Source organism: Epinephelus lanceolatus, chromosome 20 (genome assembly GCF_041903045.1).
Source record: "Epinephelus lanceolatus isolate andai-2023 chromosome 20, ASM4190304v1, whole genome shotgun sequence".
NCBI lineage: Eukaryota > Metazoa > Chordata > Actinopteri > Perciformes > Serranidae > Epinephelus > Epinephelus lanceolatus.
In genome coordinates this window covers 23543970-23568664 of record NC_135753.1, presented here as the reverse complement: position 1 = coordinate 23568664, position 24695 = coordinate 23543970, and the positions used below count along the sequence as shown (strand labels likewise).

The following is a 24695-nucleotide window of genomic DNA, read 5'->3' as shown; positions in this document are numbered from 1 at the left end:
TAAATCCCCCTAAATCTTACACACTTGACCTTTAAATGCAACTGAATATTTCCCGCCTCTAATTGCAGGAGTACCAGTCATGCAACACCCTGCCATGTCCTGACCTGAAGAAGACCACACCCTGGACCCCCTGGACGCCAGTCAACATCTCCGACAACGGCGGCCACTACGAGCAGCGCTTCCGCTACACTTGCAAAGCTCGCATCCCAGACCCCAGCCTGCTGGAGGTGGGCAGGCAGAGGATCGAGATGCGCTACTGCTCCAGTGACGGATCCACCGGCTGCTCCACTGACGGTGAGTGCAAGAGTGGAGGAGACAGATGGTCCCTTTCCAGCTATCTCAGCCTCTGGATGTTTCTGTTATCTCACTCCAACTGGCTTTCTGCGTCTCTGCAGGCCAGTTATTGGCCTCCTCGCCTCAAGCCATTCCTTCTGTCTCTGTGTGTGTCTGTTGTTCATTAGATCTTTCTTTCTTCCCTTTTCAAACTTTTGCCCTCTCTGTCCTGCAAAAAGTTGAAGGCGCGCTATCTTAATCAGCGCTCGTGTTTACGGTCCCTTGACTTTATCAAAAGGATCAAAGCGTCAGACATGTTAATGAACTTCCAATCCACAAAGCCGATCAGCAGTTTACAACTAATTTTAGCTCTGGCGCGCTATCTTTCACACTCATACACAAACACACACACATGCATGCACAAAGTTCAATTATAGTCTTGCAAAGAAGCACAAACACACACTCCTCATCCATCATCCGCGCTATTCCCTTCTGCCTGAGTCAGTGCACCACACAGTCTCATTCAGACACACCCCTGGTGAATTAAATGCTGTAAACGTTTGTACAAACAGGCTGCTAATTGACAAGTTGTTTACGTTGTCAAGTGGAGGGATCCATATTAGAGGGAAGGCAGGCGGGGTGGCACCACACCACAGCAAAGAGGCTTCGGATACAGATGCAGCAGTTAAAGTTTGTTTATGACTCTTGGCCTCAGAGGGAAAAGGCTTTAGAGTTAGCGCCGGGCTACGATACCGCGGCCTCTCATCACTTTGACTTCATCTGTGTCTCTGGGTGGTCTGATGCTACACCGCTCACATGCCACACGCAGCCGTAATCACAGAGGATAGCCCTAATGTACGATATCAGTGGGATTTTCTTTCTTTTGATCTCTTTTTTCTTCCTCATTTTTGATTATTAATCTCTGTCTTTCCTCCAGTGCTGTCACTGTAACAACTTGTTCTCTTCACACTTTGAAGCCAGCGCTTAAATGTTCCTGAAGGGTTTTAAATGAGTGCTGGCAGGAACAGAGAAAACCTGACTGCAGCCTTAAAGCCTTAAGAGGAGTGACAGCCACACATCCAAGACATGAGCGAACAAAGACTTGAGCTTTAATTGTTTCTGATTAGCAGAAGGAAGTAACAGACACAATGTGTTTCATTAGAGGTTGTCACCAGAAGCCTTACATCAGATTAGCTTTAGTGTTAATTACACCAATTGAAAAGCGAAGGCTGAACGTTCAGCAGTCACTTTTGGCAGTGAGTCAGTCCGTGTTGTAGGATGTAAGCAGCCTATAGGCTACAGCAGGCAGATGGTGATGTAGGAGCTGAGCAGGACGAGCGTCAAATCCCTTCAACAACCGGTGTACAAACACGGGTGTTGTTTTCGCCAGTCTGCCATCAGGAAATATGGGAGATACTGTTAACTCAGCTTATTGAGGTGCAACTGATGTTCCAGCAGAGCTGCAAGTTACATTTACACCCTTTTTTTGGGGGGGTGGTTATAATTTCTCTCTTAATAGATACAGACTTCATTATACACTCAGTGCCAAAACGAATCAGCGGCAGTGATTAGCACCGATGCTCCTGCACTTCATATTCCACCTATATTGGCATTTAACTAGATAAGTAATTAACATCACTGCAGATTCAATTGCTGGCCTGCCGTGCCTCAAAGCATGGCCTCGTGAATAAACTGTGATTTCATGTGAAATTCAGAATATATTCACTTTTTTTTAAATGTTCAGTTAAACCAATTTCTCCTCAAGTTCAAAACTGGTTCATTCAAAGATTCTTTTCATTAAAAGTGCAACCGTACGGACGTGCATTGAATTCACAAAAGAAAATAAAGCAGACAACTTATCTCGTAATTGGTAGAATCTCATAACTAGTATTTACAAGAACACGATCTTGAAAAGCTTAAGTTTTAGTGTGTAGGATTTAGTGGCATCTGGCAGTGAGGTTTGCAGATTGCAACCAGCTGAAACTTCTCCCATGTGCCAGGCCTGAACTCCCAGTTAGGATTCCTTCAGTGTTCATTGTGCAGGTGGTTTTTCCCTGGAGCAGACGTTTCTTCCTCTGTAAAACGGACAACAGATTAGGGGATTAAAAGTGGTAAAAATGCTGGATAAGGCAGTTTCATGTTACAAATCAGTGTTACTCTGATGCTGTTCGGTCTGCTAGCTCAGCAGCTGCGAATGAGAGCTCACCTTTTTTCTCTGATAACATAAAACCGAGACGTTCAAGAGGTTTTAACCAGGGGCTGAATTGTCCACAGAGGTCTCTTCCTCTCCGAAACAAACAGACCTGGTGATTTGAACTGGTAGAAACACTGAATAAAGCAGTTGCATGTTAAAATCAGTGTTTTTCCAATGCTTTTTGGCTCATCGCAGAGAGGCTGCTAACTACGGTGGCTGATGCAAATACATGAATGGCTCCATCTTGAGCCTGTGTTGTTTGTCCATACTGGGCTACTGTAGAAACATGGCGGCCTCCGTAGATGTGTTCCCGCTCCCTATGCAGTCCTAGGTCCTGTTTATACGACAGCAATTTCAACCAAAAACAGTAAACTTTAGTTGCGTTTTGTTTACACAACAGCGGCGTTTTGTGGGGAGTGCAATTTTTTGGAAACAGCACCATCTCCGTTGTCTTGTAAACGCTTCTCCAGCGATGTATAGATTTAATGTAGCAACTCCCCCTCGTCATCCGTAGACGAACGTTCATGCAGTTGCCATTTTATTTGTTTATACATCACCGCTCTGTAGAAGGAAGTACATGTGCGCAGGCTCGTGTTGATTCATTACAAAGTCATACCGCCAACTACTGGCCTGGCATGTATACTGCAGCGTTTTTGGTCATTTTTGCGGATCCGTGTGCACGGCGATTGTTTTCAAAACGGAACGTTTTTCAAAACGAAAATGAGAAACGATTACGTTTTGAGTGGATACTTTTCATGTAAACATGGCCATAAATGGCTCATTCTAAGGTAACGAAATCACAATTCTTATTTTCAGGTGATTATACACCAAAGAAAACATACTTATTATATTACAGTATATTCCACCTCTGCCAATATTTCCCCCTAAATCCTACATGTTGTAACTTTCAGGTCAGTTGTTGCTAATCGAGGCTATAGTATTAGACAGTGGGTTATGATGGCGCTATTGCATTTAATCTGCTTTTATTTCCTTCGTAGTAGAAAATCCACACACTGCTTTGCTTAGCATCACAATTTAGAAAGCTGCAAGGCTGATGTGTTTATTAATTTTTTGTAAATAATCTTGTAAATAGACTTTATTGTGTAAGGAGCCTGAGGTTTCCAGGTTTGTTATCTTCTTCTTTGGTTTGTGGGGTATGTGACATATGGTGCACAAGTTATTGTCAGTTATTGAGAAACACACCCACACCTGTGCACACCTGAGAAATGGGTGGAGCAGTTACTATTTAAGATCGGTGTAGTAAATAATGGTGTTGAATGAAACGTTAGCGTTCCTAATAAACTGTAAAGCTGAGCAAGAGCAGTGTGCAGGTTTTTCTGTTCAAAGACTCATATGATATTTTCCAACACACCTGCATCTGACTCAGGTGCATGTGTGAATATCTCTCTCCCGACAAGTTTTCTTCGCAGTAGACACTGAAGTATTGAAGTTAGTTAATGTGGACAGCATTAATATTAGTATGTCCATACTACGCGGGCATCACTCTCTCCTTATAGAGACGAGTACAGGAAGCGTCATGGATATAAATTCATACATTTCCATTTTTTCAAAGATATTTTCTCATAATTCTTTTGTGAATGAAATGTGCTTCTGTTAACATTTAAGGGGAAAAACTGCAGTGAAGAAAATGAAACAGTTTCATCTTCCTAAAAAAAACAGTTTCAGTCTAGTTGCAGCATACAGCATGAGTGTAAACAAGATCTACTGAGGTGTACGTGACTTCTGTGTGCTGCTCTCCTCTCTCGTCCCACGCTGATTGTTCATCTAAAGACTTCAAAATGATTCACTTCTCGGAGGAGTTCTAGGTCATAACTGTCGAAAAAGAGGATGGACTCCAGTGCTCCACTTCTTCATTTCAACCATTATCAAACTTGTCATCCATCTGGGGAGCACTGGTGTGTGTGTGTTTGTGGGTGTGCGTATGTGTGTGTGGGCTAACATGCGTTTTTGCAAGTTTTGTGGGTGTGTAGACATGTGCATCTGTTTGTGTTTGTGTGTGTGTGTACATGACATCTTTCCAATTTGTCCTCCTCCCACCATCCACCTCTCATAGACACTTGGGATGCCTGAGCCCCGGGAACAACAGTTGACTTTACTTAAAGCGAGAGGCCATCGCAGGATAATTAATGCCACAGTGGTGGTGTGTATTGATGTCCACAACCGGGGCAAAGGACGCCGAGATCCCTCTGAGATGATGAGAACGCAAAAGGAATGGTGTGTCACCCGATAAAGATTTACTATTTGCATCAGCCGGCTAAGCTTCGATTAGCGCTCCACACAAAATCTAGGCCTCTCCTGCGAGAAGAGTCGTAAAACAGGTTGACATGAACAGTGTAGGACAAGTTGCTCAATTACTCATTACATAATGGTCCCTGGAAAAGAATTACTTCACTAAATACTCAGAAGTAAAGGTTCATGAATAACAATACTCATCAGTTTACTTTCATTAGACCCACACATCACATTTAACACATGTAAGGAACAACACACAGCCAACAGTTAGAGATATTTACTGACCATTAACAGCTTAGCGTAGCCTCTGTGCCTGACCACATCAGCACTCCACTGAAGTCTTGTCCTCAACTATAGGCTAACAAACAAGAGTGTAGGCAATAAGACACAGAACATAAAAAGATAACTTACAGAGAGGCACACACTGTATCTCTGGCTCTAAAAACATCTTGCAGCAGCAGTCTGTCCTTTAAAAGCACAAAGCAGAAACTGATAAGCTATCAACTCTTCATTTAAGGAGCAGTGTGTAAGGATACAGTTACACATGAGCTAACACAGGTGAGTGGCCATGGCCTGCTGAGGCAACAACGTGGGCAGTGCGGATTGTGACACAGGGAAAGCGAGCTTGCTAATAAATACTGCGAAATATGATGTTATTACTGAAATTTCCATTTTCTTACATTCCATGCCTGTCTCCTGACTCACTGCCAGCCAGGCAGCATTTCTCACTTGGTATTTTTCTTTGTCAGTATCACACAATATCAGCTGGTTAGACACGGCAGCAATCAGTGTTTCCACCACACATATTTCATTCAGGAGGGATTCGTTCTGAGAGAAAAGAATATGTATTTACATGAGCACATAAGGATGGGAAATGTGAAAAGTCTTTGGCAATTAGACCCCATCGTGATGTCATTTATTCCAGGAGGATGGTAAAGACGTAGTAGATTAGGGATCGAGAGAGATTAGAGATTGTGCCAAAGTCTGATTGGCTAACCGAGAGTATGTAAAGAATTAGTAACGAGCCACTTCAAAATAGTTGTGTCTCGTTGTTTCATGGTGTGACAACACTGCGGTTAAGTTCTGGTTAGATTTAGGCACAAAAAGCACTTGGTAAAGGTTTGGGAAAGATCGTGGTTTTGGCTGAAATGATCACTTGAGCATGGAACATGGAATCTCGTGGGTGTTTTCGCAAATCAGGGGTTGCCATCTGGACACAACCGGTGGTTCGGGGCAGCTCAACTTCTTGTCTTCATGTTACTGAATGTTCAAACCAGAAGCTTCCAAAGAGGCAAAATCTGTCGCCGACGCCCAAGAAGCACGACTGTCAAAAATATTTGTGGCAGCTTTGGTCGCTCTAGTCGCTCATCACGTGAATCATTGAACGTTCGATCGTGCTTGTCAATTTAAAGGAGCTGCAAAGCGGACTACTGGCTTGAAAGCAGCGTAGTTGCTGCTTGCTGTTGTCCAGTCAAAAAGCTCATAGTTGGCCTACAGAAAGTTATGTTTGGTCAATGAAAACAAAACGTTTGCCATCCCATTCAAACCAAGCAAGGAAGACTTGCATGCTATGTCGCAACAGTAGCCTGCAATTCTCTCCTCTATTACCAACATTACACACTTTAAAACTCACCAGACCAAGCAACTACCTCCGCGACGTGGTTCCAAGCCTCATTCTTCTTATTTTGGTCTCTGTAACCGAACAGCGACACATTATAAAGGACTGAGTGGGCGCCAACGCAAGTAATAACCTTCTCGATATCCATTGTCGGAACAAGTGTGCTGTAGGAAAGTTACATGGCTTGTTCTCTGGGACCTGCTTCATCGAAGCACGTCAGCATTCCGATTAGTTGTTGTCGAACCGCGTCAGAGCTCATTACCATAAAGTTAAACAAGTTTTAACTCCCCTCCGGACAGCGCCGGTTGGTTTGGACGCCCAAGACGCACAGCTGACAACTGATAATTGATAATGAATGACTTCCACCGTTTTGGAAGCTCTGGTCGCTGTTGGTTTGAACGTACAGTTAGACTGAATGCAGATTGGACTCCTCAGTGACTCAGTATCGCCTCTTGAGGTGGAAGTGGTATTACAAGTCAGGACGAGCCGGGGCTAGCTGGTTAGTATGTTTATGTCAGTAGATACCTCTGCAACACACAGACATCTTTGATGTAACATCAAAACTGTTGTGTCTTCACATTCTGTTGATAATGTTAGTTCACTTTTTTAAATTTTTAACAGAGATTCTGGTCCTATCTGACACATTGCACCTTTAAACTCTCAGTAAGACAGCAAACAAGTCAAAAATAATGAACTGGGATTTGTAACTTCAATGCATGTACTGAATTTTAACTTCTAATCCCTTGGATACCATCAGGGTAAAATGTGTTTTGTAACTGCCAACTCTGCATATAGATGTGCGTGTATACAAACAGAAATCAGTAGCAGAGACTTTAAATCTCCCTGCAGCCAACTCCATCCCTCTTTTTGTTTTCTCATTTGAGACAGACGCATGAACTTTGAAAGACCATTTTCCTGTCTGGCTGTCCCACTGATGTTACTCCCCCGCTACTCAATAAAAATCCCACTCTGCCATGTTGTCTGAGATCGCCTTGTCTCCCCCTGCTCAGGCAGAATGTCACCATGTTTGTGGCTTGGAGCATCAGAGCTATCAGATATACCTGACATTTGACGATTTGGATTGTATTCGGACAGGCGGCGCATCTTATTGACGAACGCCTGGAAGTCTCATCTGTGACGCACAGATATGGAGAATTAATCCCCATTGATGGAGAGAATAAATCAGTGGTGGAGATACGACTTTCCCGACCTCTCCCCAGTATCTCTATTTCTTTGACTCTCAGTGTCTCCCACATTAAGATCTCTATCTGTCTTTATTATGAGAGATAAATTATGAACATTGGATTTTAAAAAGCATTGACAATACGCTTTTATACAACATACTGACTTGTTTCATGCCAGTGATCATAGCTTAATGATAGCAATGAGTTAATTAAGATCCGTAGTGATTTAAAGACCGCCCTTGTCATGTACGCCCAGTGATTAGTCTTGTAGCGTTTGTAGCCATTTTTCCTTTTTATCACATTTCACATGCCTGAATGAGAAACCAAACATTTGGATATTTGCATAATTGCCTGTATAGACGTGTATTTTTAAACGCCCATGACGCAAAATCCTACAGGTAATTTATAAAACATGGCTTTCTTTTTTCATACTCATTATGTGGCTTTTTCTCTGTACTCTGTGATACAGCATGGCTTCATGTTATATAAATTGTTTTTGCATATTCTCGATCTTGCACACTGCCATGATCACATTATGCATTTCTCCATAGATTGGTCAAAGAGACCACTGCAGAATTAATGTGAAGACTCTGTCCTACTCGCTTTGCTCTTGTTCCTTTTACAGAGGTGTGGACTCAGTTACCTGAGCTGGACTCAAATCAGACTCGAGGCACAAATATGATAAGTTTAGGGTGCTTTCAGACCTGGAGTTGTCTTGCTTTGGTCCGAATCAGGGACTAATTTTCTTACAACTTTGTATAATTACCTAGAGTTGGTTTGTGTTCTCACGGCAGCATTTACAAGTGGACCAGATAAAATGACTGTGTGAGAAAGCTGCTCTTGATTGGTCAGAATTTCCATGCGGGAAAAATCCAGGAAGTAAACAAATCGTTAAAGAAGAGTACACTTGCAAGATAAATGTGACACTTTCTAATGTCACAATGGAGGCACAACTACGCAGGTTGATTTTAGCGCTGCTCATCGTGGACTATATTGCTGTCATTGTTCATTTTAGTCAAACCATACAGTTTGAAAACGAGGCGCGGCTCCAACTAGAAAACAATGTTTTGATGCATTGGATGTGCTGAATGTGCATATTAAGGCAGTACAGGAGGAGGTGCACATTAATAATCCTCCAGGACTGTAACATGCTCATGTTTAACCCAAACAATGTGTCATGTGACTGCAGTTGGTTCAGATCGAAGTCGGAACACGTTCTCACCACAAACGAACCGCACCAGAGTTCATTAGTAACCAGACTGAAACCACCTCTTCAAGAAGGTCTCGGTTGTTTTGGTGCACACCCGAGTGCGTTAGCTGTGTTCACACCCACCCAAACTAACCGCACTTAGGAAGCAAACGAACTTGAGTTCGATTGAACCGAACCAAACAGAGACTTCACTTGAGCCTTTTGACTTGAAAATTTCAGACTTGGAACTCAGAATTTAGGATGTGACTCTGGACTTGTCAGTCTTGAGTTGAGACTTGACTCCGTCTTGTCTTGGGACTTGAGTGCCAAGACTTCAGATTTACTTGTGACTTGAAAACAATGACTTGGTCCCAACTTTGGTTTTTGGTTTTTCGATGGACAAAAATGAACTCCATCCTCCCAAACTTTTCAGTGTCAGTCTTGCTGCAGCCCCCTGCACACCCTTTGAGCATGTTGAGAAATCCAAAGCTTGACAGGCCTGCTGTGAGCACTTACACTTGCTAAGCTATGACTGGACACTCACTGTTCTGGGGAATAGTTTTGCGAACAGACAATTAGTAACCGGTCTGCTGTAGTCTGCACACAGCTGGAATTAACACTCCCACTGCTGCCAGGATTGAAACCAGCTACCTGTCTATCATTAGTCAGCCTCAAACTAAAAAACTTCCCAGTTATTAGTCACTCTGTCTGCAGCCATAGGCCAGCCCGCGCACAAACCGACAATTTAAATGATGATTCGTGTGAAGCCATATGTCTATGAAACAGATCTGCCTGTCTGATTTAATCAATATCTCTACATAATGAGTTAAAGTTCAGACCCGCTACTTTTATGATGCCGCACTAGTAATAGCAAGCTTTAAAGGGCTTTGCAATCAGGCAATCATTCTCTTTTTCTCCCCATTTGCATCTCACAAAGACAGAAGCAGACACACTGAGGGAAAAGAAAGCACTGGAAAGATGAAAGACATTGCTGTAGAAGGCTGTGAGTTTGTAATTTTGCCGGCTTGTGTCGGTGAGTGATGGCTTCATTTTTTTTTCCCAGGGAGAAACGGTGGCGTGTCAGCAGCTTGATGTGTTTCACTTCAGCTGATCTGGTATCAAGGCCAGGGCCTTCTCATGGGCGACAGATTAGTTTCTCCCGCACGGATGTCATGAGCAGACACTGAGTAGACACAGGACAGTGCTGAGGGACGCCTCTGACGGATGACAACCATTCCAGTATCCTTATTGTCTTTCTGTTTCTGTCCCGCTCTCTCTCCCGACAGTCAGCACTCTCTGTTTTTTACTGTGGACGTCTCGGTGTTTATCAAGAAAGAAACAGTTGAGCTAATAAGTGAACTCACGGCTGAGTGAAGTTATACAACACCCGCCTGGTCCCTGAGGTGTGTTTCAGTAAGGAGAGATTGATTATGAATAACAATATTTATGGAGATTGAGCGGGGCTTTGGTGATTAGACATGAAGTCAGAAGATAGGACACGATTCCCCCAGAGTCTAGACGCTGGGGTTGGTGGAGGTGGAGTAAAGCCAGTAGGCGGAAAATGGAAGCTTTCAGTTGAATCTTGCAAAAAGGGAGATGATGACAGGTTGCGTAATAGTAAGTCTGAAAGAAAGAATCCCAGACTTTTAATGATAAAAAGAGAAAATATCCGCCTTGTCAAACCTCTGCCAAAGCTTTATTAATACAGGGTTCCTCCGCAGTATGGAAAAGTATTCAATTTTAGTATTTTCCAGGTTTGGAAAGTATGGAACAAAGAGTGTGGGAAATTATTTGTGTTTGCAGAGTATATCCCTGATTCCGGTTACTTAAGTATAAAATTCTGAATTTCTAAAAATGAACTGATCACACATCAGAGTGTTTTTCATGCTGTTTGGAACAGGAAGCCAGGGAAGCCTAAAGGTTTACGGCTGTGTGAGAGAACGCGTTCGGAGCGAGCTTGATGTCATCGGATGCAATGCAAGAAGTAGGGAGTGCAATTGAGTGCTTACTCCTACGCAGAGCTGCCTGTAGGCTTGTACGTCACAGCCAGACAGTTGGACTACATACAGACAGCTGTCATTCTAGCTTGTTTACAACAATTCGCTATTTGTCGAACCAGCATGCTGTCCTTGTGTAGGACATAGTGCTAGCAGGAGTGGATGAGAGACTGCCAGCAGAGTAGAATGAACTATCTATATCCATAATATCTGTCATCTATAATGCTAAGGAATTAAACCAAAATGTTTAAAAGAACCAATAACGTCGGAGCTTTTTAATACTACAGTCTTTGATAATTAGAACTGGAGCTTGTTTAATACCCGGTTTCAGTACCCATACATGTCATATTCTCTGAAAAAGTTGGCTACTGTAGTTTTAAGCGAAAATAATTCAATGCAGGTACTGGTAGTGCTGGTTAGTTTATTTCCTCTTTCGGCAGAGATGATCTTGTCTGGATTTGGTGTTAACAGATTTGTATGAGCTGCGGTACCTAGCCTCAACCTTCTGGCAATTATATAGCAACATAATGGCCTATGTAGTCAGAATGTAACATACATATTAACAGTTGGATTTTAAAATCTTTTATTAACATAATAAACATCGAGCTATGTGTATTCAGATGTTATATCTTAAAAAGTTTGCAATTCTCAAATGGAAAATGTGTAGGAACCTTGTTAATGAGTGAGGGTGTGGCTTTATTTAAAAAAACAATGAATACACGATAAAACAGGTCACGATACGATACAGCAAGATGAGACAAGACAAGACAAGATACGATACAACAACACAAGATATGACAAGACAAGGTATGATATGATACAATATGACAAGATAAGATAAGACAAGGTATGACATGATACAGTATGACAAGACGCGATATGACAAGACAAGATAAGACAAGATATGATATTATACAACAAGACAAGACAAGACAAGGTATGATACAATACAAGAAAAGATGAGACAAGACAAGATATGATACAATACGATATGACAAGACAAGACCAGATTAGACAAGACAAGGTATGATACAATACAACAAGACAAGATGAGACAAGATATGATATGATATGACAAGACAAGATGAGACAAGACAAGATGAGACAAGACACAATATGATACGATACGAAACAAGACAAGACAAGGTATGATATGATACAATATGACAAGACAAGACGCGATACGACAAGACAAGATGAGACAAGACAAGAGATGATTCGATACAAGACAAGATGAGACAAGATATAATACGATACAAGACAAGATGAGACAAGACAAGAGATGATTCGATACAAGACAAGATGAGACAAGACAAGACACAATACGACAAGACAAGATAAGATACAATATGACAAGACAGGATGGCACAAGATATGATACGATGCGATACAACAAGACAAGATAAGACGAGACAAGATATGACATGGTACAACAAGACAAGACAAGACCAGATTAGACAAGACAAGGTATGATACGATGCGATACGATACAAGACAAGATGAGAAAAGACAAGATATGATATGATACAATATGACAAGACAAGATGAGACAAGACACAATACTATACAAAACAAGACAAGACAAGGTATGATATGATACAATATGACAAGACAAGACACGATATGACAAGAAAAGATGAGACAAGACAATATACAATACAATGTGACAATACGGCAAGAGAGGACAAGACAACACAGAACTTTACTAATCCTGAGGGAAATTGCTGCTCTCACACAGTAACCACATGTGCTGTTACACTTAGATTATATTGCAAATAATGAAACACACTGGTTCAATTAGTTCAGTCTCTCTCTTCTTCTCTCCTTCTGTCTGTCTGTCTTGCCCAGTCCCTCGTCCCCACCTGGTCACTCAGTCGTTATGATGTTGAATGGTTTAATTGTGTTATTGCTGCATCTCTTGTGACACAGTAGCTCAAACTAAGCTGTTGATGACAGGGTCTTTCCCTATATGTCTCCCTCTCTCTGGTATGCTTCAGTAAAGTACGTAACCCATGCCCTCTCCCAGATTACTGTCAGATGGAGTTCACAACCTTATCGCAATTATCCTCGACACCAAATTTGCAGGTTACCATTGGAGTGCCAATGACACACAGCCTGTTTCACATTTGCCCCCAGTGTGGCCCTCGCTGAGTGGCACAGATTTTGATAACATAGAGTTAACAAATTAGCAAACCAGCGTAGGCGCTGAAAAAAAAAACACAACTGCATGTCAGAAAGAATTGACTTTGTTGGCAGGAGGCCCCTCCTTGCTCAACATGCCTGCATGAAATTATGGCTCTGAGCTCTTAAATCATCATAACAGCAGGTTCTGGCAGATAAACAACACCCAAGAAAAGTTTTCGAGTCTCACACATTCCAACTCAGTCACGATGAGCTTGTCTTCACCTGTCTTCTCTGACATTGGTTCACTTTCCGCTTTGTTGCTTTTTTTGCACCAATCAGACTGGATGCTGCCTCAAAGTGGAGAGCAGAGCTGCGGTACTTAAAATGACCAGGGAGAAGGAGAGGGCTGTTTCTTTGATGGGAGCAAGTTTCCTTTGGTAGAAAAAAAAAAATCAATCCTGTGTGTGCAGTTTGTTGGCAATGTCGGTTGTTAAAGTTGCCTCATTCTTTTGAAAGCACCTACAATTACGACATGCACTTGAAGCCCACCACCACAGCAGGCAGTACCAGCTGGTATTATGTGTTCGCTGTGATTGTAGTAGCAGGAGGGATAAATGAAGAGAAACTGGTCTTGAATTTCCCCTCTTGATTTTTGTGCTGTGTTCAGTTAAACAAGAACAGTTCAACAAGAGCTGATACAAACTGAGGAATTTTTCTCAGCAAAATAAAAACAAAAAAAAAACAGTTGTAAATGGATTTTACACTCCAACAATTTGTTAAAACATACCACAAAGCTTTAGGTTTCAACCAGTTGCTGGTGTCAGTCGACCACAATCTAACCATCAGCCTGTGGTAACTTGAAACCTGCATGTGGAAGGTGATCCATCACAGGAAACATTTAGCGGCCTTCATTTTCTTGTCAAAGTTGTGTTTTTGTTGCAATTTGGAGCAGTGGGGACCATTTTAACACCCACCTTGATGGTGCATTCAAGGGCAAATTTTTAGTCAGAAGCTGAAAATTATGCCACGTGAAGCTGAGTTACACAGGCAGAAAATCAGACTCACCAGAGAAACAGTAACAATGGACGATGTGAGAACAATAACACGAGACTGTTTGTTTGTTGCACTGAGAGGTTGCTGTTTGGCAGCTGCCTGAAACTTTGGATGTCAGGTGTTGGCAGTGATGGAAACAGTACGTGATTTGAAGTTAATGTTCTAGAAACACAACCAAACTGGAGTTTAACCTACATGGTGGTGCAGTGGTTAGGGCTGTCACCTCACAGCAAGAATCCCACTCCCCACCCCCACAATACTTTAGTTTATAATATACACTCACTGGTCACTTTATTAGGTACACCTTGCTAGTACCAGGTTGGAACTGCCTCACAACTGCCTTAATTCTTGGTGTCATAGATTCAACAAGGTGCTGGAAACATTCCTCAGAGATTTTGGTCCATATTGACATGATGACATCACACAGTTGCTGCAGATTTGTCGGCTGCACATCCATGATGTGAATCTCCTGTTCCACCACATCCCAAAGGTGCTCTATTGGATTGAGATGTGGTGACTGTGGAGGCCATTGGAGTACAGTGAACTCATTGTCATGTTCAAGAAACCAGTTTGAGATGATGTGAGCTTTGTGACATGGTGCGTTATCCTGCTGGAAGTAGCCATCAGAAGATGGGTACACTGTGGTCATAAAGGGATGGACACGGTCAGCAACAATACTCAGGTAGGCTGTGGTGTTTAAACCATGCTCAGTTGGTACTAAGGGGCCCAAAGTGTGCCAAGAAAACACCCCCCACACCATTACACCACCACCAGCAGCCTGAACCGTTGATACAAGACAGAATGGATCCATGCTTTCATGCTGTTTACACCAAATTCTGACCCTACCATCTGAATGTGGCAGCAGAAATCCAGACTCATCAGACCAGGCAACGTTTTTCCAATCTTCTATTGTCCAGTTTTGGTGAGCCTGTGTGAACTGTAGCCTCAGTTTCCTGTTGTTAGCTGACAGGAGTGGCACCTGGTGTGGTCTTCTGCTGCTGTAGCCCATCTGCTTCAAGGTTGGACGTGTTGTTGGTTCAGAGATGGTCTTCTGCAGACCTTGAGTAAAAGTCCTTAGTTACACTCCACCACTGCTCACGCTAGTTGCAGGTGTAATAATGTGCTTTGAGTCCTTGTGTCCTTTTAAGCCTCAAACATTACAGATGGCTGAATAAAACCCTGTAGTTCCAATAAATCTCTGCAATTAAACCTGCAAGTGGGGGATGATGTTTAAACGAAGGACGCCACAGACTGAAGGTGCATATTTGGCCTTTAATCCTCCTTTTTAAAAACATGTCACATTCACAAGCCTCGCCTTAATTCATGATATATCCTATAACATTCATAAATTCCCTGTGCTCATATCACGTTAGCATGCATATCCTTGTTCTCGGCTATTTGTGCATCTGTGTTTCTGTACGTGATCTCTCTACAGGGTTGGGGTTTTAATTGCACCCCTTACAAACTATTAATTAGCTCTCCCGTGAGGATTTCCCCTTGGAGGGTTTCTGGGTCGACCGTCGCTTGGCAGACCTCAGGACAGTTAAAGGAGCACTGTTGTCTTGTTCCACTGCAAGCGACCAGAAACCAGGGCATGGCGTATGCAAAAACAGACATACATTTTTTTAGATATAAATATGGAGGGAGACATTGTTGAGCTGATCGGGAGAGTAAAGGAGGAGGAGGAGGAGAGAGGAAGAGTAATTGGGAGTAAATGTGCAGTTTTGAATCTAGGACAGGCTGGAAGAAACACTTCTCCACTTTTTCTCTCCCAGTGTGGTCCAGTGCTACTCTGACGTCGATAAAAAACTTTGTTCACACTTGACAGTGCATCTCTCCTCACTGCTGAAGGTTAGCGATTTTTCCACCTCTCCGTCTCTCACATCTGTCTGTCTCAAAGTGGAGCAGTCTCTCCGGTTTGCAGATGTCATCTCGTCTCCATCTCTGCCTCTGTCTCTCTTTTTCTTACTTCCTTTCTTCCCACTTCTTTCGCTGTTTGAGCGCCTTTACAGTTGCCTATAGTGTACATTAGATTGCACGGCGTTGCGTGTCTGTGTGGCCCCACGGAGTCGTCTTTTCCCCCCACACATGCACATGTCTGTATTCCCCCACTCGCACACACACAAGTTCATAAGTTTGTTTACAGTGTGTTTTGCCTTTGAGCAGGGTGTGAGGTTGAGTAAGGGGAGGGTGGGGGGAACTTTTTTCATGTCCTAGTTTCCTTGCAGCGGGGACTATTGGATGTTGCGCCGTGTCCTTCTTAGTTTTGGCTCGGCCCAGCTCGTCAGGAGAGTGAGGATTAATTCTCTCTGGCTGTGTGTGGTCCTTGGGTGGATCGATAGATCCAGTCGCTGCCTATTTGAGAGGGAGGGCACCACGCTGTTTGTTTTGGCGACGGGAGGGCAGTCCCTGTGAAGCATTAACAATACGCACAGCACACAAGAGCAGTCTCGGGCCAAAGCTGAAACAAGCAGCAGTGTTTGCATTTGTACATACCTGCATTGTGCACAGAAGTGTGTGCGCGCATGTGTAAGAGGGATGATTATAAAGCACTCCATTGCCGTCAGCAGAGCAGCAGTCCAGTCTCTTGGGCTACAGAGGGCTTGATAAAGACTACGGGTCACAGTGGCAGTGGGGGGACTGTCCGTGCCACTGCCTGCTCAGAATCGATAAAGAGCGGGAGCCTCGACGGGCCTGTCAACGCTCACGCCAGCTTGATGCCGGGGTGAGCCGGCCTGTGCACTGCCAAGGTCGGCGGTAGTTATGAAGAGGTCGAGGATTTGGGCTAGGTAAACACAGTGTCCTCTCCCTGAGAATACAAAGCAGCAGCGCCACGCTAACTGTCAGTGAAAAGAGCACGCTGACAAAACAACGAGGCCAGGTTGGAGGACAGCGAGAGGGGGGAGCGAGACAGAAAGCGAGAGAAGGTTAATGGGAGAGATAGACAGAGAGGAAGAGCAGGATAAAGAGAGGCTGAGAGCATAATAGATGAGATAGTGATATAACAAAAAGCTAAATCAAGAGATTGAAACCAGAATAAGGCAAGAAACGAAAGGTTGCTGTGGCATGGTCGAGTGGTTAAGACTCAGGATCCAGATGTGATTCGGCTGTCTGCTTCAGCAACACATAAAAGCTCTCCCCTTTTTCTTCTAAAGGCGAAGAGATAGAGACTGAAAGAGCAGAATGAGACGGAGTGCAGAATGACGCAAAGCAAAAGCAGCACAGACACAGAATGAAGACTTCCGCTGCTATCTGAAAAAGCAGATAATAGTGCAGTTTGTTGAATGAGTGAATCATCAGAGAAGTGCCTGGACAGTGACTGTAATTTCATTGGAGGTGATTATCATTCACTCAAACAGATGAGTTCACTCTTTTCATTCAAGAAGGCCAGAAGCTTTCTCTCTCCCCGCACTCATTCTGCTCATTTCCACGGCGCTGATTAATGCATGCAGTAATTATAGTTTAATAGAAACGATGGTTTCATATTTCATTAGGAATCCTCTATTCGACTCATTCCAGATGAGTGTACACAGATTAGTCAGCTGATGTTGTTTGATGAGGGGGAGCGTTCGCGTGTTGACAGGACACACTCAGTTCTCACTGAATCCATCTTTGGAGAATGACAAGAGGCCTGTGAAGAATTAGATGATGAATTACATCTGTGCGAATGACACCACCACTGTGGTATCTATCTGTCTGTCTACGGGCTGGATTTATCTCATGTATCTTCTGCTCCACTCAAATAAATCAGTATTTTACTTATTTTAGTTACTTGGAAAAAATACCAGTACAAAGACAAGGCCATCCCTGCTTTCTGACTCACATAGTTTTTGTTTTTACTTTGAGTACATACTGCAGTTTTTTATACTTATCAGGTCCTACTGGGACCTGATAAGTATAAAAACCTTAACATTGTCAACGATAAAAAAGTCCCAATGTCCTCAAACAAGTCTCAGTGTCAACAAGTACTTCCTAATTAACGGTGTCTTAGCTTGTTTCTGTTGCTAAAATTGGTCAGATTGTTGCCTTATCAACTTACAAACATTATAATACATAAATAACCAAGTTAAACCATAAGATGTGATCAGATTTTAGACCTTTAGACCTTTTGTGTTGGGATCGGCTGCAGACTGACTTGGCAGAGATAGTCTCGCCACCAGACAATCAGAGATCTCCGCCTTCTGATAGTCTGGGGACACTCCTTTCTAAAGTGTGTTTAACACACCGGTGAAAACGGCCGGCAACAAAGCAACGCCTATTGCATTTTTGAAAAGGACACGCCTTCTCGGAAATGTGTGCTCCCCCTTTTCTCGTCCGCAAGGAAACAAACACACAGAGAGCTTGAAAATGGATGCCGAGAGATTTAACTCCGTTTTATCAAACGTTTGCTCATCCGTGAAGAAAATATTTTTCCAGCGGATGTCTTAGTTACAACATGATTGAGCTAACTGGAGTAGTGTCATGTCGTATCCGACAACGGGAGGCTTTTAACAGATGACGTCCTGATGTTAGCTTTGCTGCTGCTGTTAGCTGTCCCTGTCAGCTGCAGCCACTGCTGCTTTCTAGACATCGTGATTTCCCAAAACTGAATAAATACTACACATAGCAACACAAAACTGCTTTGCTAGCTCAATCATGTTGTAACTAAGATATCCGCTGGAAATTTTTTTTTTTTTCACGGACCGTTTTGTAAACGTATTTAAAAGTATTTGTAAACAACAAGGCGATTCCCTCTATAGTCCGGCCGGACGGATGAGTCATGGCCTTGTGAAAGATTATGTTTGTTTCTTTTAATTGGCGAAAATGTGTCGCTGCAAACGCGAAAAAAAACATCCACTAACTTTGACGGCGTTTTCTGCGAGCACGGCTGAGCCATTTTGTACCGCTACACGTGTTTCTAGTGGGACTATGTTTACAAGCACAAGAGTTCAGCGAGCCACCGAAGGACCGCCCTGCAGATTTACTATTGGTTCTGCAACGTAGGGAGTTTTTTTAAACTCTGAAATTGTATCCGCCCATCTAAACACAAAATCAGGGAGAAAGTCATCAGTCTTTAGTTAAGCAAAGCGTCTAAAGACTGACTTGTGAGTCTAGGCATAGATGGCTGCCATCTTCTTCTTACGTGGATTAATGTATTGTGCTCTCACTACCACAAGGTGGCACAAAAAAGTGTCCACGAACGAGGACAACAGGTCTAAGTTAAGCAGAATGATGTATAAGGTCAAGTAAACCCAAAAAGTGATGTCCTCATATGGGGACACAGGGTCTCAGGAGGGTATATCTGTACAGTCAGTGGCGCAAATTTTGAAGTAAAAAGAAAAAGTATGCGATTTCAGCAGATCTAAATGTTATCACGTATCATTACCTTGGAGATAAAACTTAACGCCATTTGAAAACTTTGCCAGAGGTAAACCCAGAGCACTCTGCTGTTGTTACTTTGCAATGGGTGTCATTTTAACCTTTAAGTTATAACTGCACACACCGTAGATTGCTCATGATTGATGGACTGATTATAGTCATTGTGGCCTCTGTCAGCTGTCAATGAGTCGTCACCTTTTCAACTCAGTGGATGTGATTTATCTTCTGCTGCACAGAAAACTGTGGGTCAGAAAAGCCAGAAAAGCATGCTGACTTGCGTACTACAAAATGCAGTGGAATATCCTGGTATATTTGGCATACTGCATTTGACATGCTGTGTACTGGGACATATTAAATCTTTTTCTGGAACACTAAATAGTGTCAGAGTTTGGGTTGTGAAACTGTTCCTAGTCATGCTAACAGATCTGTAAGGCTATAATTAAGCACAGTGGTGCTCTGAGCTAAATGCTGGGATCAGAATGTTAAAGTACTCCCAGGGACAATGCTAACATGCTGTCCTTGTTTAACATGTTATCATGGCAACATTTGCTAATTAGCACTAAACACAAACTGAGGTTGGTGGGAATGTAGTTTTACAGATATCAGACAAATTGAAAGTTTGATGTGATGGTAGCACTGGATGAAAAGTTCAGGTTTGAATCACCAGAGTTCATCCTGAGGGAGACTTCTGTGTCCGTACCAAATTTCATGGCAATATGTCCAATGACTGTCGAGACATTTTACTGAAAACCCCAGATGTGAACCTCATGATCGCACTAGAGGAAACATCATTAGGCTTTATCCTCCTGGGATCGTGAATTTCGTCCAGATTTCAAACTATACATCCATTACTTTCTGAGATATTTCAGTTTGGATCACAGTGGATGGGCTGTTCGATTGCTGGAGCCATGCAGCCATGGCTCATAAAGAAGATATTGAATATATTAATTTTCCCTATTGTTTCCATCTGCCTAAGACATCAGTGTAATTTCAAATGTTATTTAGTAAACAGGCAGAGCTGCAGACTCACAGTGCCTACGAGCCTCTACACTGTATACACATAGTGTTTCACCAGTTGATTTTTAATTAAATCTGCTGATTCGCTTTACAGCACAAAATAACTGAGCAGCACATAACATGCAGTGGGCTCTGCTCTTTTAGCACAAATGAAGTTAAAGCTTTTAGAGTTGCAAAAAGCTTCAGAGTAACTGTTATCAAGAAATGCTATTGACTCCCTGCCCTCTTCTTGCTCTTCAAAACGAATGTACACAATGATGCCAGGAAGGGAGGACAAGTATCATCCGCTGTCTTGAAAAGAACAGCAGGGATTTTTTTTTTAGTAAATGTTGCCTCGCTGCTGAGAAAAGCTAACAATAGCACAGGCGTGACAAACAGTAGAAGCTGTTTTGACAATGGTCTCATTTTTTTATGTCGTCAGGAGAGGTGCTTCGTCTCGGGAGGATCTCAGGCCACACAGTGAACGGTGGCTGGTCGGCTTGGAGCTCCTGGTCCCAGTGCAGCAGAGACTGCAGCCGGGGAATCCGCAGCCGGAAGAGGACCTGCAGTAACCCAGAGCCCCGGTACGGAGGTCAGACCTGCCTGGGGCCAGCACAGGAGTATCAGGAGTGTAACATCACCCCTTGTCCAGGTAAGAAATGCACACATCTACTCATGCTACATGCCAGTTTTAGCTGCAAAGACCTGAACTGTACCCAAACACAGGACTCACAGAGATAAGACCATTCACAAGAGCAGAAGTCAATTACATAGCCAGCTCTCCTTTTTACTCACACACAGATAAATGCACACGTCTCCACACCACACTGCAGCTATGTTTTGCCTTGATTAATGGATAAAGAATTACAGTGACAAAATGACTTCAAATCATCAGGAACCACAAAAGAAATCAGTTGCAGATAAGAGGTGTGACGAAGACCCCAATTTACACCAGGAATCAAAGAGACAATCCCTGTGGCACTCCAGTATGTAATTACATTGCTGGGTAATTATGCTGCCAGCAATGGGAGGCCTTATTCTGTTGTGAAAAGCCCTGAGACAATGCATTTTCAACACTCCGCTAGCGGAAGACTGAGAGAGGAAGCTTTCTAATTAAAAGAATACTCTGTCTGACAAGGGAAGTAAGCTGTCTAAATGGAAATCCAGTGCTTAGTTTGGCATAAAGCGCACCTGGTATCCAGCACAGACGCCAAGCAGACAAGCAGGAATGTTGTCTCAGATGATTATTAATCAAGCCCCCTGGAGTAGGGCTTAGGTATCTCGCTAAAAGCCTGGATCTGCACGCCATCTCCAGCAGCCGCGATCTGTCTTCATAACTGCTGAAACCAAGCAAAAGAGGCAAGAGTGTGCACGGCCATCGATACTATTTTTTACAGCCTGTTAATTCATTCAGCGAAAGTGCACGCCGTTTGGCTCCCAACAGCTTGAGCGCAGACGCTAACAGGGTAAGCTGTTATCAGCTGCAAGCTCAGATGAAGACTTTGGATCTAAGAGCATCAGATTTGCTTTGTTCAGGAAGGCTCTGCCTGTGTGGTTGCCACTTATGTTCCCCTTGAGTAAAATGTCGAGTGAATGTACTTTGATTTTCCAGCCCTGCATCACTGTGCTAATACATATAGCACACCTATTCTGGGCTGTTGACTGTAATAATACCAAAGCTACAGTATGTTGATGAAGAGCGCTGCACTCCTGTCCCCCAAAGGAACCGACTTAACCCAGCCTGAGTAGTAATGAATACTAATGCATACTCAATTAGCACCCCTCTGAAAGTGAGATATTATTTTGAGGCAGGCAGACTGTGCTGGTAGACCAATTGTAATCCTCCTATGGCTAATCCAGTGCTTTTTGAATGCGTTGGTGTGCCATGGAGGAGCGGGAGAGAGAAGGTGTTATGCCTACCATCCATCTGGTTTGGAAACAAATGAATCCGTGTTTTTCTTGCGTCTGCGCCCGAGATGAGATGATCCGTCATCGAGGGCCAGGAATCGACTTATGTGTCGCTTTGTGATAGAGAAATTACACCGAGATGACAAAAAGCATCGGCAACTTCAATTACCTGCACTGTGCTGCCAGCCATCATCGGGTCTTTAAAAGCAATTCTCAAGTGGTTCCGAAAAGGTAATATCTCTCTGCCACAATGAAGTAAGGTTTTACCCAGATGATTGGCAAAGTATATTTCCCTCTGTTGTGATTCACGGACAAAGATTGGCCCCATTTTTATTGCTCTTATTCCTCCCCTCATTTAATTTTTTTTCCCACATCTCCTTCTCTCCTCCTTTTCATCTATTTATGTCTTCTTTGTGTGCCGATGCTGTCATGAATTTTCACGTGTTTGCCACTTGGCACCACATGAAGGGAGGAACAACAAGCGCAGATTGTGATGCTTCATTTATCTTTATTAATCAGAGGAGAGATTGTTGGGTTCGGGGGGGTCAGGCGTTTGCTGTAACAGCTGGATGAAGCACACTTTCTGTCACTTCTAAACACACACACACACATATCTCCAAATGGCTTCATATTTCTGCGTCACGCATCGCTGTTTGAAATGGCTTGGAATGACTTCCAATCACTTGATGTTCAGAGGAAATTGTCTTTGCAAATGACCTGGAACCTAAATCCTAGAAAACACGAAAACACACATTTTGGGGGAATATTCTCCTAGAAAACAAGAAACTCTGAAATTTACTGACTGTTTCCTGCTGAACTACATCAATTACACAAGTAGAAAATGTTCATGCAAATATAATCATCGGGTTTTAAGCGTCAACATAAACAATATGACACTGATGTCCTCGGTTTAGTGGACGGCAGCTGGTCGTGTTGGTCTTCATGGTCCAAGTGCTCCGTGACGTGTGGAGGGGGACACTACATGAGGACGCGCACCTGCAGCAACCCCCCGCCTGCTTACGGAGGGGACATCTGCCTGGGTCTGCACACTGAGGAGGCTCTGTGCAACACACAATCCTGTCCAGGTACACACACACACACACACACACACACACACACACACCAGCACACCTCAGTGATAAGCAGCTTAGGGCTCTGACTCGGCCACCAATCCATCACAGGTTCATTGCTTATTTTTTTAGTCTCTCTCGGCCCCTCAGAGGACACTCATGCATGACTAATATACAGCTGAGGGCGCACACATATATGGACACACATTAGACAAGCTGTGAGACACGTACTGTCATTGCCATATCCAGAGAGCTGGTCCAGCTGGTCGGGGTGGTCCCACTGTGACTCCAACGGGGCCCAGATGCGTGTGCGTCACTGTGATGTCCTATTTCCCACTGGAAACCAGTGCACAGGAAACAACAGCGAGACCAGGCCATGCTCCCCTGACTCCAATTTTATACCAGGTGATCACACACACACACACACAGCCGCTTTAGCTACTTCTCTGCAGGAATGTCTTGGGCACTCATGCATGACTTAACAGCACACACACTCACTCTGCACCACCCACCACCATATGCCCACAGCGGTAATTCAGTTCATTTCCAAGAATCCTGTGATAATGAAAGACGTTAGCGATCCCTCTGAGGGACTCGTCTCAGGTCGGAGGTCAGGTTCAGCGACAGGGCAGCACTTTTGGGGGCAGTTGGGATTAGTGTCTTGCTCAAGGACTCCAGAGTGCGGCAGGTGATTACACGGGGGCGTGAACCCGGGTGCTACACTTAAGGGCAGTCTCCCTACTCATTCCGACAACCCTGCTGCTATATTAGTTTCATTACGATCCTAGAAGTCTTGTCAGGCCATGCAAAAAGCACTTACAACAGCAGTTTTACTTTTTTTAATGCTGGAAGGAAAGGCGGAAATGGCTCCTGTGTGCTGTTTTCTGTACCTGGTCATTCAAGCATTTTTATTTTTTATTTACTATTTTCTGGCATTTATGGGTGTGATAATTTACCTCTTAATAATGGAACCTTTCTCCCAATGAGCGTCATTGCAGCGCTAAGTGGACAGTGAGTCCTGCAGCTTTTCTGTTGTTTGTTAACAATGCAAGTGCAACTAGGGATTGGTATTTTAAGGAACTTCCATATTTGAGGTTAAATTATTACTCGCAAAAAAAAAATTGAGTAGAAGAGTAAATGGTAAACGGACTGCACTTGTACAGCGCCTTTCTAGTCTTCCAACCACTCAAAGTCCTTTTACACTACATGTCACATTCACACATTCGCACACTGGTGGCTGAGGCTACCATACATGGTGCCACCTACTACTCAGTAAGCATTCACACACTCTCACACACCGATGGAACAGCCATTGGGAGCAATCTGGGGTTCAGTATCTTGCCTGAGGATATTTAGACATGTAGACTGGAGGAGCTAGGGATCAACACGCTCTACCTCTGAGCCACAGCCGGACAACGAATCGAATAGATGTAAATTGGCCAACAACAGAAAACAAGTGCAATTTGAAATTAATTTAT

General features: G+C 43.3%; 1 protein-coding gene across 2 annotated transcripts in view; it reads left to right on the top strand.

Moving 5' to 3' along the window:
- Nucleotides 1-24695, top strand: part of sema5a (sema domain, seven thrombospondin repeats (type 1 and type 1-like), transmembrane domain (TM) and short cytoplasmic domain, (semaphorin) 5A) — a 186454-nt gene that overhangs the window by 150930 nt on the left and 10829 nt on the right. For both annotated transcript variants that reach the window (XR_004502365.2, XM_033639177.2), the window contains exons 16-19: nt 69-294; nt 20682-20891; nt 23062-23232; nt 23467-23622. Coding sequence is in view for 1 of the 2 variants with exons in the window: in XM_033639177.2 (XP_033495068.1) it covers nt 69-294; nt 20682-20891; nt 23062-23232; nt 23467-23622 (763 nt within the window). In the remaining variant the exon portion in view is untranslated. The remainder of the gene's footprint in view (nt 1-68; nt 295-20681; nt 20892-23061; nt 23233-23466; nt 23623-24695) is intronic.